General features: G+C 37.4%; 1 protein-coding gene across 1 annotated transcript in view; it reads right to left on the reverse strand.

The window, feature by feature from the left end:
• Positions 1-21,103, reverse strand: part of LOC144437733 (large neutral amino acids transporter small subunit 1-like) — a 33,026-nt gene that overhangs the window by 705 nt on the left and 11,218 nt on the right. Inside the window, exons 3-10 of the mRNA XM_078126742.1 lie at positions 15,361-15,460; positions 13,941-13,985; positions 13,346-13,469; positions 7,263-7,366; positions 6,370-6,466; positions 4,686-4,835; positions 2,395-2,572; positions 1-1,968 (exon numbers count right to left, since the gene is read on the reverse strand). The exon at positions 1-1,968 is cut by the window's left edge and continues 705 nt beyond it. Coding sequence (XP_077982868.1) covers positions 1,913-1,968; positions 2,395-2,572; positions 4,686-4,835; positions 6,370-6,466; positions 7,263-7,366; positions 13,346-13,469; positions 13,941-13,985; positions 15,361-15,460 — 854 coding nt within the window. The 3' untranslated portion in view covers positions 1-1,912. The remainder of the gene's footprint in view (positions 1,969-2,394; positions 2,573-4,685; positions 4,836-6,369; positions 6,467-7,262; positions 7,367-13,345; positions 13,470-13,940; positions 13,986-15,360; positions 15,461-21,103) is intronic.

The raw sequence follows: 21,103 nt of genomic DNA on the forward strand, positions 1-21,103 counted from the left end.
ACCGCCATGTTACAATCAACACATTGAAGGCAGATAAGGCTTTAGTACACACACACTTCAAAATAAACGTCTTTGTATGTTAATGGAAGCACATGATTCGAGCCTGAGAAAGCAGAACCATATGTAAATCAAATGAACAAGAAAACGTGGAACTAAATTCCCACTGTCATGAAGTTTAATAAACACAAATATTTTTGTTTCTCACACGAATCACAATATAATCTAAAACTACTAAATTCCTCTTAATTTTTTATAATGAAGAAAGTTTCTGACATAGAGTCACATATTTGCATTTTTCGTGCTAAAAAATCACTCTTGCACTATCAATAGTAATTGGTAAAACTCAAAATATTTCAAAATGTAAAGATTTGAACACATATTTCATTTTTGGGGGTAAGCTAGGGGAACCTTGAGGTAGAGCACATACGTCATTAGGTGTCATGTGATCTAAACTCATATGGCAGTTATTTGGAAGGAGTACGCATAAATTTACATGATCAATATTCTCATGATTACGATTGGTTCACAGAATATAGACAAGAATAAAATTTGAACAAAATGCCCGTCACAAATTTCACAAAGACAACAAATAATTTGAGAAAGTCTATACACTTGCAGCCTCACACGGTGCATACACCTTTTTTTCTTTTTTCTTTTTCTTTTTTTTTTGTTGCTTTTCAGTCTCTGTGTGAGTTTGCCATTGGTCATGAATTTCCCGTTTAAATTTATGAAGATATATGTTGTTGAGCTTCGCTTTTTACAAGTCAACAGATAAACTCACGAAGGGCAAACGACTCGATAAACTTGTTTTGCATACAATTTATACATGGTCCAAAAAATTGAAAACACAGGAATACATAATTTACTAGTTATACGAATAACATGATGTTGCAATATTTTGTGTGCCTTTCCTTCATAATGTAAACACAAAGAGTTTTGATAATTAGACACGTACTCTATTTTTTTGTTCCACCTGAAATCGCACATATTCATGCTTTAAATGACAAATTCACTGTTAAAAATACACAGGTTATGTACTCCCTGAGATACCAATACCAAATACACAGAGAAAATGGGAGGCGACACCATTCTCAAATACTGTGGCATACTAGGATAGCACATCCAACAAGTAACCAACAATATAACATGACACCCGACTACTATTGTACCCGAAATACCATAAAAACCTAATCTAGCTGCTAGACCTCGGGCTTTCTTCTGAGAGATACGAGGTCAGGCTATCACCCTCACTAGCAACCTTCGGTTGCCTTCACAGTGAGCAGAATAGCCCAAGGGGTCTTGGCAGCAAGACTAATAAAAACCCTGCTGTGTTTTAATTGTCTATGTTTTGAAGAGTTCTTGTACCCAAATATTCATGACGATTCCTACGAACTATTCAATAAGACACTTTTTATGAGGAGTTTGAAATCGCACACCGTAATCATACGATTGTGGGCGAGACAAAAAAATGTCTATGTTCTAAAAAAAAAGTTTCTGTTGGAATTGAATAGTCTTAAAAATGTATTAGAGTCTGCTTTCTGCTAGGAAAAGTAAAAATTTAGATTATTAAAAAGTGAAAACCATGGTGGATGATGTGAATTTTACATAGTGCGTTTTTTTTAAAAATAAAGACAGTCTGAGCACTGTGTACTAATCTAAAGAAGTAGTGACACAACAAGGACACATTTGTACTTTTTGTGAGCTTAACTCTGTGGTGATGATGATGATGATGATGATGATGATGATGATGATGATGATGAAGAAAGAAAGCGATTTGTAATAATAAATAAAATTTCAGAATAGGAACAAACAGGTTAGTCTACTACAGCAGCACTGGTTGAAGTTGTGATAACTTTTGAACCACCATTTTTTCTATATTTTCTCTTCCTCTCCTAGCATCTTAGCATTCTGTTTAGTTCTCAGTTGTGACAACAAATAACACTTTCTGGGTGGAACGAGTGAACCATGCTAAAAAAAAATGAAGAAGAAAGGAATGATTAGTATAGTGAGATTACATTTCCTCAATAGTTATAATGGGTTAAGTGTTTTCTATCTTCGTAAGGTCATTTTATCATTGTTTAAAGTGGTCATATAGATGAGAATTTGTTATTTTTTTTTATTTTTTATTTATAAACAATTTTACCATGGCTTCCAACTTCAAAAATCAATGTGTGTGTGTGTGTGTGTGTGTGTGTGTGTGTGAGAGAGAGAGAGAGAGAGAGAGAGAGAGAGAGAGAGAGAGAGAGAGAGAGAGAGAGACAGAGACAGAGAGAGAGAGACAGAGAGAGACAGAGAGAGAAAGACAGACAGACAGACAGAGACACAGACACAGAGACTGGCTCTACTACATCTACGGCAGTACTGAGCTAGTTGAGTTATGTTAATAACACCTACCGGATAACTTCTGGATAAAAGCTGGTTTGTTCTTCCACCATACAAAGATAAAGTAGACAGGTACTCCACTCATAAGGATGGCGACACCAATGCCGGTGTCCTTAGGGGCAGCATAGAAACCAACAATGATTAAGAAGGCACAAGCAAGGATAAAGATAATTGGCAGCGCCAAATTGACCTGAAATAAATGGAAATATGAAATGGCATTAAAATACATTTGTTACAAGGATTCAACGAACATTGAAGATGTTTTTTTTGGCATAAAAATAGCTTGTCTAGACAACAGGTTAGACTGTATGATATGTTGTGTTGTTCAGCCATGTATCTAACAGACAACAGATATGATATGACATGATAAGTAAGAATCACCATGTATATCTCTTGGGCTAGTGTAAACATGAGATATGATGTCAAAATTGGTTTGTGCATAGTTGCATCAGACAGCACAATGAACAGTGACTTGAAATGGGCTGTACAAACAATGTGTAGTATTGTTGAGTACAGTAGATTTGAATCAGCTGCTATTCAGAATTCCTTGTTTTGTTTTAATAGGGTCTTTTAATTTTAAACCACAGACTGCATAAAAGAATACAACAACTGCCTATTCCTAATACCAAGGTCATGTAAGACTTTGTTCCTCCAGGCTTACAGGACTGACAAAAGCACACAAACTGATGAACAAGATAGTGAAGAAAGTAGCCTTTTATGTTTAGTGTATTTTATCAAGCTTGCAATGTATTGTTTTATATCTGTATGTACATTTGTTGTAGTTTTTTTCGATGTATTTAACACCACCTAGACACAATCTTCTTGACTTTTACAGTGTTTTGGTTAATAAAGCATTGTAATCAGTAAATGGCTTCATATGGATACATAATAATTGGCCTGAATGAACAAACAAAGTTAGTTTATTGAGCTTGTGTGACATTGTGTGAGTGTCCCTTACAGTTTGTCTGTTTACATAAAAATATTAATCCTGTGCCTTTCTTTTGTGAGTTTGAAATACAATTTTTGTTTTCTTTCACATTGTGAAGCACCCCCCCCCCCCTACCAATAGCTTTTTGAATTTTTGCGCTCCACAAAGTTTTACTCTATCTTCACTCTTTGAGTATGATTTCATCAGCAAATTAGTACTAACGCAATGTATTTTGTTATACCTCAAGTCTGCAATATACATTTGCCAGATTTACACAAGTTGGGTCGGGACAAACATCAAAAAGGCTATGTTCTTTCTGTCCTTAGACCAATTCTGTTTATAGTGTGCTTGAGGGGGATGTAAACTGACAAATATCACCATGCTTTAGACAATTTCTTTATCACGTTAAAAGAATTTTCCATAAAGCTGTGATGCTATTGAAAGACCGTTTGACATGTTTGATGTTATTGTGCATCGTATAAAAGACATAGAATGCAAAACAATGATAAAAGTGCCAATGGCATTGTAGCACAACTGTTGATGATACACTTTAATTTTCTGTAATGATTAACGTGGTCTTCTTGCTAGACATACATTCTTTGAAGATTTATTCCCATGCCTTCCCATCCATGGTGTTAATGTTAAACCTGCTATATACACCATCATTTAATGTTACTATGGGCACTATCTTGTCTCTCGGCATACCTGAATACAATTTTGCAATGCTCATTCATTTACCTTCCCATCATCAGCGTTATTTTGGCATTATATGTCATTATTTGGGTGTGGTCTTGTTGCTAAGGGCATTTGCATATTTTAAAATGATTCATCATGTCATGAACAAATCTAAATTTACACTCCCTACAGAATGTTCCCACCAAATTTCAGGTCAATCTGCCCAGTAGTTTTGGAGCTTAAGTCTTTTGACCAAAAATCACATTTTTTCACCCAAAATGCACATCTCTGCTGCAATCATTTTCATTTGAACAATATTTCATCTAGACACCACAAGTAATGTCCCCACCAAATACCAAACCAATTGGCCTGGCGGTTTTGGACTTTAAGTCGTTCACACACACACACACACACACACACACATTTCTCGATGACTATAGCACTACTGAACCTAGTTCAGTTGTGCTAAAAAAACTAACTACAAAATGTCTCACAAAGATTTGAACAAAAAGGACGGAAAAGTATTTATATATGTAACAAAAGAGGAACAGTTAATGATATTTATCACATGTTTGAGCTAGTTCTGAATTGACAGTTACTTCTGTTATTTAAATCATTCTATTATGGGACTATCAAAAAGCTCTTCCGTATGTGTGAATGCCTTTGTAATCTTCTCTTTATGTCTTTTGATAAATCCTACCTTGATAGGCCTGGGAAGATCCGGTTTCTTCCAGCGAAGATACAGCATACCACAAATGGCAGTCCCAATAGATAACCATGTAATAAAACTAAAGTAATTGATCAGAGTTCCAATGTCTTCGGCCAATAGGTACATCAGAGATAATAAACACTGTCAATAAAAACAGAACAATATGAGTGGACTGTGGTGGCTTTGAAATGTTCATCACAAAAGGAGGCACAAATTGGTTGCCTCTTTTGCAAGCTGAAAGAGTATTGTCAATTGATTAGCCTTGAAACTTGACTATTTGACTCGACATACTTGCTCAGCAGAGTTCTGAGAATAACAGTCAGGCCAGATAGCCTTAGTCTCTTGGCAACTACAGAGTCGACTTGTGACAACTCTGCTATTCTCTGATTGCAGGTTGTGGAATGTTCCCCTAAACACACGAAGAAACTATATAGTTTTTGTCACTTACAAGCTTGATCAAAGGTTTTTTTTTAACACAGCCTTTCACTCCTTTCCTCCCCCCCCAAAAAAAACAAACAAAACCAAACAAAACAAAACCAAACAAACAAACAAAAACCAGCCAACCAACCTTTAAAGGCAAGGTTTGTGACATTATGATTACGTTTATTATGTGGTTTGAAAAGTCACATTTGCTCCAACAGAAGACAGCTGTCACTGCATATCTACTCAATGTTAACAGTGTCAATCACACTTTGCTATATAATCTTATTTCCCCAGTTGTGTGAGGTTTTACATAAAAGTAAAATAATATACATTAATATTGAAACTATTAATACATCTCAGTCTAATGTGAATCACATTACATTTATGCAAACTAATAATTTCACCAAAAACCCCCATTTTTTATAACTATCATAGGCAACCGTAACTATTTTTCATAATTGTTTTACTTATTCTTGATTTATTCATGATGTGTATACTCTCCAATGTATGGGTGATTGCCGAGTGATCACAACTGTATCTAGATCTAACAATTTATAATTCATTGACAAACAAGTAATCTGGTCCATACTACAACTATTTACATATGGACATCAAGCCACTATACCATCAAAGATTAGATGGTTGTCTTATTGTAAGAAATAGTACTTCAGTTACAGTTAATCTTTTATCCATTGTGATTATTTTTCCAAAGTGGTATAGTTTAGTGTAATCCATGGCATCAAATCTCAAGATCTCTCTTTAGTCTAGTTCTGTCTGTGACAATGAATCTCAGAATCTCTCTTTAGTCTAGTTCTATCCATGGCATCAAATGTCAAGATCTCTCTTGTACTAAGTTGTAATCTAATGCTATCCGTGACATTGAATCTCAAGGTCTCTCTTAAAGTCTTCCTCAATAAGGTTTTGAGATGAAATTTCAAATTCAACAGAAGCAGTCCACACAGTCACTAATATCATGTCCTTGTTAATCAATCACAGAATTCTGCGCAATAATACTTTAGAATTCTTTGGGGGCATTTATGTAATGTCCAAATATGGTATATTTGTCAGCGAAGGTTACTACATATACATTGTTTAGTTTACATCAATCTAACAGTTTAGGGTTTACTCATTTGCATAAACAACTTTTGGTTCATGATTTCTCTTTGAGCTGGACAGAGTAAAGAGATGATTTTATCCCATGTTTAAATCTAGACTAAATGCAGTGTGTCCAGAAAAAAAAGCAATGACTTACTGTTAAAAGCAAAGATGGGGTCGGCGTCTTCTTCTTAAGATCAATCATACCCAATACATCAGGCAGCTGGTTCTCACGGGCTCCAACGAAAAAGATTCTAGCAATGAAAACAGAATACGATCACAAAGATGGTAGATAACTAGGATTGTGATTATCGAAATCATTCATTTTTAATCACAATAAAACTCGAAAGGAGGAAGAAAGTCGTGGATTAAAACTGAATTACAGTATCCAATTTCTCAACAAGAAAATCAAGTTCTGCAAATAATTCACCATTTTCTGGAAAGGGACATACAGTTCTTGTTCACTTAAACCAATGGTAGAGGATTTTATTGATAGGTAAAATATCTAAATAAACGAAAGCTGAATTCATTTGGTATTTTTAAGGTAATTTTCACTGGTAAAAGTACATGTATTTGACTCACTGAATTCTTACCAACAAGTCAATATGTTGGCTATCTGAGCTGAAGCATACTAGTACCTAACCATCGCCTGCTATTGGCAAAAATCAAACCTAGTATATTATATAGCCGATTTGATGGCAGAACTTAGTATATGCATGGATGTATTAGTGAGACTAATACATCCATGGTATATGTGATGTACAATATTAGGAAAACCCCTTTTATGCCAGCAACTGTAACATCACCAGATGAAAAAAATAACATTGTACAGTAAAATCGCATATTCAGTAAACCACTTGTGAGTGATAAAGGTTTTAACTCAGACTAAACATTCAACTGTTGCCATTCAACTGCGTTGTTGTAGTTCATGGTTTTGCCGATCTAATCCCTCAAACCATGCTCAAACATATTCTGCCATTTTAGTAAATTGCGCCCTCTCACGACGTCACGGAAAAATACATCTGTTTTATTTAAATTTCGACAGCTTACCTTGATCCGGTCAGCAGGGATCCGTTGACACTACCGAAGGTAGAAAGTGATACGAACACTGGGATGATCCAGGCCATGATGCCAAGAGTCCAGTTACCAAAAGTCTATGAATGAGAAGACGAGAATGTATAAATACCGACGCTAAAACAATCACCTACAAAGAATGTGTTGTTGACATCTTAGCGTGACGAGAAACCCGAGGCTACTAGAATTACATTCCATGACATACATAGTCTGCTACATATCGGTTACCTGGGGTTTCATAATAACCTCCAGTATTTTTGTTACGACAAACAGTAGATCGCCTGTATGTATACATACTGGTAATATGGGTCAGGGGTATTTTAATACGACCACGGCTGGGTAATGTTAGCATTAGACTTAACACCTTATTGGTTCTATTATTGAGAGGGATAATATTCCATTGCTTTTGCGACAAAAGCATTCCTATGCAACAAGAAACTTATAAATTGAGATGCACCTGCTGGAGAATTTAAAAAAAAAAAAAATAGGGCATGGACCGGTCGACATGTCAGAGAACGCGGGGGCCTTTTCATTGCAGACGTGTTAAGACATATCTTTCGGCTGGCGACGCATATATACGGAACGCGGTGTCTCGTCTTTGTCGCGAACAATCAAACATTCGAGAACGATGTAATGATACACAGAACAATTGCCTAGAGGAAACAATAATTCCTTCGTCAATATCGACAGTCACAAATCAAGTCAATATTCTCTCTCTTCGGAGATTGTACAAAGGATCTAACAATCTGTAATTCTAGACAATAAATACATTTTGTATCTCGGGGGGAAAACATACCCAAAGCATTGTGTGTCATGTCAACCGAAGGTGACGCGATAGGATGACGAAGACTCAGATGACACAGGACAAGAATAAAATGCACGAGACGAGATGGATAGACTTACAATGTGATGTGACCTACTTTCCTTGTTGAGGATGTGGTCTAGATTTTAATGAACCGCGATTATGTGGCCTCACGACAATATCACAGACGTACATAATATCGCTGAGAGCATAAATGCTGCCGACACATTTTTTTGACAGGCGAACCGAACCAAATCCGCAACATTTTGCTAGAGGCCACCATAATACCTTAACCCTACTGTTTACGTTGTAAATATAATATTGCAGGTTTACAAAGTACATTGTATACATGGAAGTTTGTCGCTCAACACTACGATACCCGACCCTTTAAATAAACAGTAATACAGTACCGTTCCAGGCGTAACATTTGCGTACCTATAACAAGATGGACATCATTGGGCACCGATCAGAGAGTTACACGATAGGTCGTTGTAGAGAGGTCTCTCTCCAACGTTCTCCCATTATACCATAGGATCCCCCCCATACCTCCATGGTTATGCGTAAGTTAGACCATAGACCCCTTTGTGTAGGTTCTATGGTTAGACCTCAGAACACTACAATGTCAATGGTCTGAGGCTAGACTAGAATTCAGATGATAGAGATGACTCGACTGTAAGACACGTCGCGTTGTTCAGCCCTACAGGCTTCTGAACCGCGACTGTGAGTGGCAGTTGATAGTGTGGCACGAATGTTATATCTCACAGACTACACGAAAGTGTGCAAATACATGAATTTTTTCACCTGCGCTATAGCGACTATAGTGGTCTGGGATATTGGGCGACAAAAATCATAAAGAAAAGTAAAAACGAACGTCTAACCGGTAAATATTCTATAATATACGTGTATTTCTGTAAGGTATTCGCTTTTGATATCCCTCGTAGCCTCGACTCCATGCGAACGGGAATTTTGAATTTTGATATCCCCATCTAATAATGAATTTAAAACCCCCATTCGCATGGATTGTAGGCTATATCCCTCGAGACAAACATTGTCAGCACACGCATTTTTTTTTTTGCTACCGTTTTCATACCATAGACCCTCCCTGGTGGAGGGTCTATGATCATACCGACCATTGTGGATGGGAGACAATACTTCATTGTTATAGCTGATAATTTATAGCCTTCAATTCCTCTCAAATAAACTATTGTGCGCCACTACTCTATCGTTTCTGAAAACAAAGGCTGCTCAACAACTCTCAGCCATTGTCTGCAAATATTGCTATTGTTTAGCAAATGACTCAAGTTCTGACTTGATTTCTACCTCACAGACATGTCATTTATTTCATTTGTTCTACTGTCAGTGTTTCACCAGGTCAATACACAAATGGCAGGCACGTACACACACGTTTTTTTTCTATCGTTCTTTAACTTTCTGACTGGTATGCCGCGGGGCGACACTTGATGATGACGTCAACGCGTGACGTCACATGGTCGTCACTGATCATAGCTCGTGGTGAACATATTGCACAGGGTGACTTTATAAACCAGTACAATTAAATAATTTTAAGATTTTGTCCTCAGTTTTTGTACAACATGAGAGTTTAAACGAGACACATTTACCTATTTGTTCATTTTGTTATTTTTTATTTGTTTGTGTCGTTACTCAGAAAGTATTCGCCTTTAAAATTATTTTCAACATGGATGTATTCGATGTAAGGTCCTAGCACGGGTAATCGGGCTTCGATAGTTCTGTTTAAGACAAAACAAAAACCAAACAAACAAATATATCAACACTAGTAAAAATGGCAGACATGCACAGCAGAGTAATTATGGGAATTATAATATATGGACACCCCGCGTAATCACACTATATCATATGAATAAGTTAGAAATGCTATCTCCACAGTGACCATTTCACATATTATAATTCTTATTGCATAGCAACACTGTTCACATTGGTATGTAATTACTATGTCAGTGCTTTTCTGGCTTTTTTTCTGTGTTTGTTTGTTTTGTTTTTTTGTACACATAACTATGCCTGAGCCCCTGCGGTATTACATGTAGTAAGAAAGTCTTCAAGCAGTCGAGTGCGTTTGCAACGTATGGTGCAGCAAGTGTAAATGGGGCACGTCGTCGTGACAAAGGATAGACCCCCAGGTGTGAACAAAAGTGGCATCGGAAGTTTTGGGAAATGAAAAATGTTACATTTTACTCGAAGGGGTCAATGACCTGAGTGACGCTTTTATTCGTAATCTAAACGACTGTCTCTAATTAGATGCATTCATTCTTAACGCTATCAACGTGAATGGCATTTGAATAACTAAATATACTTAAACTGCATAATCAAATAACTGATGCTAGATTTTGTTTAAGAAGGAAAGGTTGAGATTTCCGTAAAGATATCAACAACCTGAATAGACAACAATCAACAATAATAAACCTGAAAGCGTCTTTATTTATTTATTTATTTATCTATCTATTTATTTATTTAGAGAGTGTATTGATCCCCTTACAGTTGAAGAGGTCGTCGCACTACTTCATACTGATGAACCCTTGTTTGATCGATATTGAGACCTTGAAGTCTGTTTATCCTGTTGGCTATATCTCCATCATCGCAATAGTGATATAGTTGACTTGTCCGTTCTTACACGTAACTTCTGACCACAGGGACACGTATTATTGCTTAGATTGCCGTTTTCTTAAAGCAAATACCGTACGAATCCTGCTGCTACAAATGTATCAATCTCTATACAAGGAGATATAACTGTTATTTCCTCGCAGGAAGGAAACTATAGTCAATACGTTGTTATATTTAGCCCGTAGACATGGAAAACAACGATCTAGGAAACACTACACACCCCTCTGGTTCTGACTGACAACGCCCATTTCAAGACACTGTTATATTTAGGCATGTAATCGCAGACCATGGACCAAAACTGCGTGCTCAGATAGAGTAAAGTGCCTTCCTCCGAAACTGGGACGACCACCACTCCCGGCCACCACTACCGTCACAAATCTCTCTATCTATTGCTATATTACATTTTACTAGTCTGTAGTTCATGTGTAGTTTGGTGCTGGGTAACGAAAGTTGCCAGCACTTAATAATGTATAGTGTTTTAGTAACTCTGCCATTTCAAGTTGTGTCATCGGGTCATCTAAGTACATTTTCGGAAAGATAGTTTATGCAGTTGAGTACGAAGTGGCAACCTCACTCGTTGTCATCGTTGAATATATATATATATAGTTTTGGTAGTACTGGAACTCTTTCTTGGGTGTAACTCGGAGTTTCACGCATATTGCGATCATCAGAGTGTCTGATGATCGCAATATGCGTGAAACTCCGAGTTACACCCAAGAAAGAGTTCCAGTACTACCAAAACTATTACGCTCTGCCACTGCGGTATAGAGCACTGTCTTAGCAGATTGATACTCACCGAGTTATATATTGTATTAATTTTGCATCATTATACGCTGCATGCATTCCATCTTAACCTTTCAGTCACCGATTAAATTTGTTTAAATTTTTATCAACGCATCCTATGACGTTTGCGTTTCTATGGTTACGTCCTACATTGATTGATAACGGTGCATGGATGTAGAACTGATACGTGGCTAAATACGGAGAGATATGTCTTGGTTATGGATCAAGCACAAAGGGGGCGGTCCCGGTACGTTTCGCCTATCATTCCCTGATAGACACAACAAACAAGTATTTTTTAAGATAAAGAGATGTTTGCAGTCAAATCAGCTGTTCGGTTTCTTATGTTTTATTATGTAATTGTTTTTTATCAACTTGAGACGCCACGTTGAAAATGTAAACAAATCACATCAGCTCTGGAGAAGTTGTTACGTATAAACAATGTACGTGGCATGGAAAGAGAGTTCTCATCGTTGGGAAGCAGTCGGATTTTAGGAGGTAATGGCATCCGCCCCTTCCCGTGAACCCCATGCCCCCCCCCCCTGTAAAAGCGTTTCCCAATCTGACATTGAGAACTAGACTGTCGACAGTCGCTCGCGCCTTTTTTGCCCAAAGTTTTATCTAAACTCCGATCCCGCGCAACACTAGTCTAATCGCAAATCGGTAATCTTTAGAATCCAAATTATTGTCACAAGCTTGGGCCTTCGCAATACGGCCCTCGAAATCAGTTTGCGATTATACTATTACTAGTGTTGCGCCGGACCGGAGTTTAGATAAAACGTATGGAAAAAAGGCGCGAGCGACTGTCGACAGTCTAATTGAGAACTACACGACGCTTTATCTAGTAGCTGAATGCCATTTGAAGTTTTAAAGTGAACAGAATACAGAATTAACTTATTCCCACAATGCAATTTGTCATTTTTTTCACAATTCCTCCATTTTTTTCTTCTCTTACGAAGAGAACACAATGGGGAAGGTGGGGGGGGGGGGGTAATTTCGCCTCAGAATAAAACTGTTCTTGTGACTTTATTTACAATAACGATTTGTTGCCACGTCATAATCGGAAACACATACTTCCTTAAAGCTCAGTCTTTGATTGGTAGAACATACATGGTACATCATGTTTTATGAAAGGACACGGAAGGAAAAGGTTAACGCCATTTGAACAGCGAAGTGGCTATTAAATAAATGAAAATATTACTTAAAACACAGATACGTAAACGAAAAAAAAATGCGCAGTCGGGTTTGCCTACAATATTTTGATGCCCATACGGTTATACACCGTATACTGATTACTGTTATACACGTAGTTGAAATCTAATATTTACATACATAAGACCACCTCGTGGATTAAAACGCGAATAGTATACTTGATAGGAATCTAAATTTAAAATGTCATCGAATCATACATGCATGGGAGATCACTAGCGTCACCAGCGAGAGGACCATGACGATTGCCACGTCACAAGACAGGTGGTGTGCACAGCGAAGACCTGCTAACTGATGCATACACGATGAATCTCTTTCGAAGCAAATACCAAAATGACTCACAGCCCTCCCCCGTAATATGTGTAAATATTTTAGCACATACACGTACATTTTGCATGCTTGCGTAAACAGTGGCATCGAGTCGCGTGAATGCTTCGCCACTTTGGTACGTTGATGTGAACGTAAGTCGGAAGTTATACGGTAGGTTTTCGCTGATGTGATTCTATATGACAAGTCGCAGCGCTTTGATGTCTACAGAGTGCTACCTACATTTTAATTTTTTTTTCGATTTATTTTTGTTTTATCTTTTATTCTTATTTATTGTTGTTGGAGGGGGAGGGGGTATACCTACCACGGCTACAGCATCACTCTGTCCCATCTGAATTGGTGATAATACGGCAAAATAGGCTACGTTAACCAATACATAGATGACCGTTACCAACATCACTGATATGACAATAGCACGTGGCAAGTTCCTAAATTCAACAAGAAAGACATGGAGTTACCTACCAATATTGTAGTACACCATGTTTTGGCAAACAAATGTATAATGACGAATTCCAACAAGAACGACTTGTAAAAAATGCAGTCTTGCAATGAAACCTCGGGTCAGAGCTCCGAAGATTACCGAACAAAAGCCGAGGGTTGAAAAATACTCGGGTCGGACCCTCGATTGTACTTTCGGTGCAAAGCGATTGAATATCAGAAGCAAGACTAGCAGCCAGACTACGCCAAAATGTGGCCAAATATCCGACATTTGAAAAAAAAAAGTTTGGGGTTCTGACACATATGTATACGGTTGTACTTCGCATCGATGTCGCAACAATACATTGCAGATATTACAACACGCAAAGTAAACATCAATAAAAAGTTGTCATTTTAATTTGGACAACGATAACACCTGAAAGTACTGAATTTTATCTGAACCACAAACTAACAAAACTTACTTGTGTGGATTCTTCAATTCTTCTGTGACAAAGTTCAGGTAATTCCTGAAATAAATGGAAAACTATTATTATATTTGGCGTGTTATATTACTGTGAAGTAAAGACACCTACTCGGTACAATGTGAGTACAAATCATTCCACGTGTAGCACCACCTACCAACGACTGGTTTACAGGATCGAAATTCGGATTAGCATAACCGCGTAGATATCAGGAATACTCACGGTAGGTCAGAATTCCAATGAAAATACACAGTCAATAATATCTACAATTGAAGTAGTTTCGTCACCAATAGACAATCCTTATTTTCTTTTGTACGTGAAAAATGTATACAGTGCCCTTGACTGTATCGGTGTATTGCAACTGAGTGCTTTGGAACAAATTCGATATTGTATTTTGTGTAAATTTGAAAATGTGTTCACAGGGGTTGGACTTCATTAGTTGCTACTCATCTAAATCAAATCCCCTTTTTTTCTGGTATCGTGTGTATCTTATCAATATTTATATTTATGAAATTAAATGAATATTAATTTCTTTTAATAATTAGTATGCTGACATTTCGCAACTACAGATAGTCGGGGTGATTTTGCATTGTATGATTGATTGATGGTTATTTCGCACATTTTTTTTTTCAATAATTATATCACTTCAAAGCAAATATATTTCAATCAATCAATCAATCAATCAAATTTGTGACACCGGGATATATCATGACCATTGTAATAATCAAATGGGTCACCTTAACATCTGTATTTTGCAATGCTGTAATCGTTTGCATTTTGTCTAGATTCGAGAAAAATAAACGAGGTCATATTTTGAACGAGATTAAACCAGGTCTTCCTGTAAAGTTCAATATCCGATCATGAGTGACATAATTATAATCGAACCACTCATTACCACAGGGGGTCACCACCTATATCTGGTGGGAAGTGTCAAATTTCAAGGACTGAACAACGTTCGGAAGTACATGTAGTACGCCATAGTGTGTCAGGGTCAACAATCGTAGTAAAACACAGGCAACTTTCAAGACGCGTAGTCAGCAGAAAAAATTCTACTCTGACTTCCGAGAATGGAATGATCGACCTGTCGAGCCATTACTCGATAAGATTAGTACGGTTACTGTAAAACATAACGACTACTTTTAATCTACGAATTTTACGTAACACTGGTGAAAAAGAGTAAACACTAATTATGCATCGTACGATATCTCAATTACATCATCCCACATAGACATTCATCAAATCAAGTCGTCCAACTTGTAGTAACTGAATACACACATAATCAACTGTTTACACAGATTGCAGATGCAGTGATAATACAGGACTGGATTCTGACCAAGAATGCATTCTCGGGAAGGGACAAAAGTCAGAACGTAGTCCCGTATAAATCACTTACTTCTACACTACGTGGCACTGTACTTACCATCCACCGTAAGCAAAGAGTCCAACATAGAAAGCCAGTACAATTTTTCCGACGTCAGTTTGGGAATTAGCAAAACCATCCTGGAAGTTCTCAACTTTACCTGTGTACATGATTTAGAAGAAAGAACACGTTGTTGTTGGATTATGTTTCTTAGTTTCTATGTAATCCCTCACACAACTTTGCGACTTTATTAATACCTGTACAAGTATGCATGTATGCTAGGATGTATGTATGTACGTATGTATGTATGTATGTATGTATGTATGTATGTATGTGTGTGTGTGTGTGTGTGTGTGTGTGTGTGTGTGTGTGTGTGTTTGTAGGCAGGTAGGTAGGTAAATATGTGTGTATGTATGTATGTATGTATGTATGTATGTATGTATGTATGTATGTATGTATGTATGTATGTATGTATGTATGCGTTTTTTGGTTTTGTCATTTTTTATATTAATTTAATTTAGTACCAAGACCGATCAAGTTCATTACTGACATTTTGATTATTGCTAAATGTATTAGCACAAATTAATCCCTTCTATACTTATTCTTTCTTATTTTATAATTTATGCATGAACCTATTTTCCGTAGTGTCAAATGCAAAAATATATTTCATAGCTTTTTGTGTTCTTTCTAATGTCCACATTCTGTATTGTGCTACCATATTCTGTACAAGCCCTGACGCTGTCGTCGTTAATAATGGGTCATTGACCCGGAGCTTATTATAATATAATAGAATAACTCATATTCATAACTATACCATTGTTGTTTGAATGTAGACATGTACATACGAAACAGTGCAGTGTGGGGGGCCATGCACCAATAGGAATTTCACGTGATCGTGTGTTCGTGCCACATGTTACTGTGAACGTATGTGTAGAGAGGATGGGGGAGAGGCAACGAGTCACAGTGGTCAGGGTATTGTATGTTAAGTTGATCGTCAGTCCATTGTATGTAAAACTACCTGGCCTTGATGTAAACTCAGAGATGCCGTCGCCTGTCAAACCGACAATCGGGGCTATCAATGTGTTTGTCCTTTGTTTTGACAATGGTCGCATGTCACACCACACATGACAGTAGCGTCCTCATGTGATCATAATCGCACTATTTTGTAGATTAGCCATTGTTGTATTGGGGTAGAGGACGAATTAATTATCTGGCTAAATTCTTGTCTGTGCATAAACTAAGTCAAGTCAATAACCTAACTCAATGTTATCATGCCAGCTGCTAGGACAGATAAGCTTCCACTTGAAGAGTTCTGATCTTAATGGTTACTACTATACTACAAAATTTAAGCAACACATAGTAATTATCAAATCGTAATTAGGCCTAAAGTGTCGACAGATTGACTATCATAGCGCTTCAGGTCACAGTTTTATTTCATTCGAAAGATGTATTTTCATAAATCAGAGGCTATCTATTTTACCGGGGTATGTCTAAAAATGACCTGTACACGGGACGAGATATTTTGGTTGTCTTGGTTTCATCTCGTCAAAATGTACCATCGGAATCGAAAAAAAATGTCGACGACGGTGGAATTTTGAAGAGAAATTAATGATGCATAATTTGTTAAAAACTAACTGTACAATATTTATCGCGGTTGTATGGGCTACAGCTCCATGTGTTTACTGTTACAGTACTTGTAACATTGAGTATCTAAGCCATGAATTATGCATTTGACCTTGAATCTAAAATGAACGTGACGGGATTCTATAAAAGACTGACAGGTACATGTTCAAGACTGTGTTGGGGTATGCAACCCTAAATTGACGATCGAATCAAGTGCGGAATATTCAAATCCAGTGTAAACATGCGCAAGGTTAAATACCGTTATAGAAACGCACGTTGCTTGGCAACACACTTCACAAAATGATAACTACAAAGCATTGGTAGAAAAAAATCATCAAAACTTCGATATTTTAAGACCATCTGCACGTGGCATGCTTTTATCCTTGAAAAAGTGACAGGTGATGTGCTGATGACGTCATCCTTTCAAAATCCTATATTACCGGTACTGCAGTGACGTAAGAGGCATGTCGCAATGGTTAACTGTGCATACGCTAGAAAAATTATTATTTCAGATCATGTAATTGGGAATGTAGAAATCCCACTGAATATAATATATAAAGAGCCCTGACAAACACTGTCTCAAAAGCAAACTGAACCTGCGAATGATGAATGGCCTCACCGCTCCAAGTCTCTAAATACAATCGACGTATAAAGTGACCTACGGGAATCATTTAGTAAAGAACGCTTAATCCGGTCAACGATATGCGAAGACGAGCAAGAAAACTCAGAATATAGCACCCACGTCGACTGACATCATCCGTACATCGTACATGTGTTTACAGTCTCACGAGGGAAATTTGAGTTGACCCTATCTTCATTGCCTTGACCCTCAAACAGTACCATATGTCTGTAAACTTACAATTACAATCAATAATATATGTACTATAACACAAGAAATATTCCAAGCATGATTGGTCTGTATCATTGTAAAACTAAAAATTTCTTCATTGCAGCACAGACGAGTAAGGTTTCTTACTTGTCTGTGATTCTAGCGTCCATTTCTGTATTTCAAATTTTCAGAGTTCAACTTGACTACATATATCCCCAAATACATCCCACACACCCACCCCATCCCACAATGGCATACCGCTTTTCATGTAGACTCGCACGTCACTAAATACATGCATCCATCCATCCATCCATCCATCCATGCATGGTCGTACTTATGTACGTACGTATGCACATACACACACACATATACATACATACATACATACATACATACATACATACATACATCCATCCATCCATGGTCGTACTTATGTACGTACGTATGCACATACACACACATATACATACATACATACATACATACTGTATGTATGTATGTATGTATGTATGTATGATACATACATACATACATACATACATACATACATACATACACACACATATACACACACACATACATACATACATACATACATACATACATACATAGACAGATAAACAAACAAATGTAAATAAGTAAACAAACAAACAAACAAACAAACAAACAGACAGACAGTCTGTCTGTCAGTTAAAGAATCAAACAAACAATCAATCAAACAAACAAACAAACAAACAAACAAACACACAAACAAACAAACAAACAGACTTGTACGGGACTTGTACATCTGGTAAGACAGCAATGACATTCTTTATACATACTTTCCCCCACTTTACAATATCCTCGGGTAATAAATGGTTTATATAGAACACTAGCAGGAAAGTAGATGTAACCTCGCTGATCCTTTATATGTGTATTCTAGCGTAGAAAATCTACCAAGGCTTAAATGCAACCAGCGTGAAAGTGGTAATGAATAATGTGTCTTTTCATTGGCTACCGAATGTAACATTTAAATAATAGAACAGTATTTTCTTTTCTTTTGTTACTTCTTTTCCGAAATGACAGCATTTATTGATTAATCGTTACTATTGAAAACCGCTCTAACCACGTGTCTTGTGGCGGGAAAGTTGTATGGAAAACTAGATTACAACCATCGCCACCAGACAATGCGTCCTTGTTATGACCTTTCACTTTCTCGTAAACGCGATTTCAATGGAAACCTAAAATTCTTTTCAAACCTAGAATGTCGTCAGGGTTTCTGCATCAGTCATCGGGCACGTGTCACGGTGGTTGCACTTTGTCATTTGAATTTAGAAAGAACATGTGACGGCCTTCCCAAACGATAGCTCAACTCCGAACTCGCTCATCGACTATCAGTGTATCACAACATGACTGTACCGATTTGTACAGTACAGTTTAAAGGATCCACATTTCCGAATGTTTAATATACACTTGGACATCTTACCATGCACACTTGTTCTTTCGCAAAAGTAACACCCATTCATTCATCCATCGATCATTCCATTCACACTCCATCCCACTCGTCAGAAAAGTCGTTTTGTGACGTAGACAAAGCCCCCTCTGTGTATCTGTGTGAAAATTTCCAGACACCTATCACTAACCATAGACCCTGGGTCTATGCACTAACTAAACACGCACAATATGTTGTTTGTGTAGGTGATCCATACCGAGGTGCCTTTTGTCTCTCCGAGTTCAAGGTTCTTGTTTTGGGAAGGGTCAACGACATGCAAGACTGCGTTTAAACAATGTGACCCATCAGTGAACCTGAACTTATACAGGTGATACTGTCAACAACATGTAATTTTGAAGTTATCAGGTCGTCACAATCTTCTGTGCTAGACGACCAATTAACGAAATCGATTTGACCGAAAGAATACATTAGAATACCACACTAAATCTACATCAATTCCGATGTCACCAACAAAGGTATTAATATAAAGTGTGGGAAACCACGTTGATTTGACTGCGTTTTCTCTCTCTTTGAGGCCAGGGTTAATAAGGACGATGGAGAACAAACTATGCAGTTACGGGTTAGGGCCATTAGCATCCACAAAAGATAAACGGCGGTGTCCCCAAAGCCCAAACAGATATACATGTTTTTGCGGTTTGAGGACCACCCGTTTTTCAAAGAGATAAGTCGTACTCCGTCAAAGTATGTACGAAATCATTAGACATTATCATCCCCTCCTTTTTGCCTGCGTCATCTGAAAGTTGAAATCGCCTAATGACATGTATGGTCATGGTTGGTGTATGCGTCGATCGATCACTTGCAAACAGTCACAGTCACATGGCCTGGCAATGTCAATTTTCTCGCCACGAATCAGAAATAACTTTCTATTAATAGTGGTAAAGGAGATGAGAAGACCGATGGAATGGACAATGCGACTGGCCTTGTCACTGTCAAATAAAACAAGCTGCTGGCATACCGCAGACAAGGGGATGTCTGATACAGGTCTATCTACAGAATTGGGGCAAAGGGTCTGAAGATCTCTGAAGCATCACAATTTTCATACCGGTCTCGTTTCCAACAAGTAACTCTCCAAAAATAGTCGACAGGCCATCATACATTTGCTAATTCACCACGACTATGTAAATATACGCAATATACTACTATAGTTATATGGACCTAAACAACCGTGGTAAAATAAATACTAACTGTCCCCAGAAGGGTGAGAGACCGTCCAGAAAAGTACTCTCCCAGCCGATTGCTTTGACGTCAATCCTGAACTAATATGTTGAGAATGTGGCGACCAATTAGATAAATATAAGCATAGCGGTGATATTTTCCTCTTTGCAACGAACACAAGATATTTATAGATGGGGAATTCATCTGTCTGTTGCGTCATTTCCAATCAATTAAAAGAGATACTACCAGTCATCGAAACCTTAATGAGAATGGAATAGACAAAGTTTCTTCTCAGCATGTATGGTCATCGCTCGGTGGATGTAAAATTGAGACAGTGCTCATAAGGCAATACGGATTTCTCGCCGAAAAATATCCCCAAATTATCTATGTTAGTATAGTAGCGCATATAATCCCGGTCCCTTTGGCAACTTAAGGGCAATAAACTGTTTTATAACCCATGCGGTGTCTGGGTCATTCAAACAATCAATCATTCTACTGATAGCTAAGATCATAGAGCACAGTACACGCTCCTCTTGTATTTTCCATGGATACGACGTATATGTTGTCCAGGCCGAGATTTGCCTCTGTTTTAATAACTAGCAGTATCTTTTTAATTGATTGGAAATGACGTAACAGACAGATCCCCATCTATAAATATTTCGCATCCGATGCAAAGTGAAATAAAACAGTTTATTTTCCTTCAG

This window comes from Glandiceps talaboti, chromosome 7 (genome assembly GCF_964340395.1).
Source record: "Glandiceps talaboti chromosome 7, keGlaTala1.1, whole genome shotgun sequence".
Taxonomy (NCBI): Eukaryota; Metazoa; Hemichordata; class Enteropneusta; family Spengelidae; genus Glandiceps; species Glandiceps talaboti.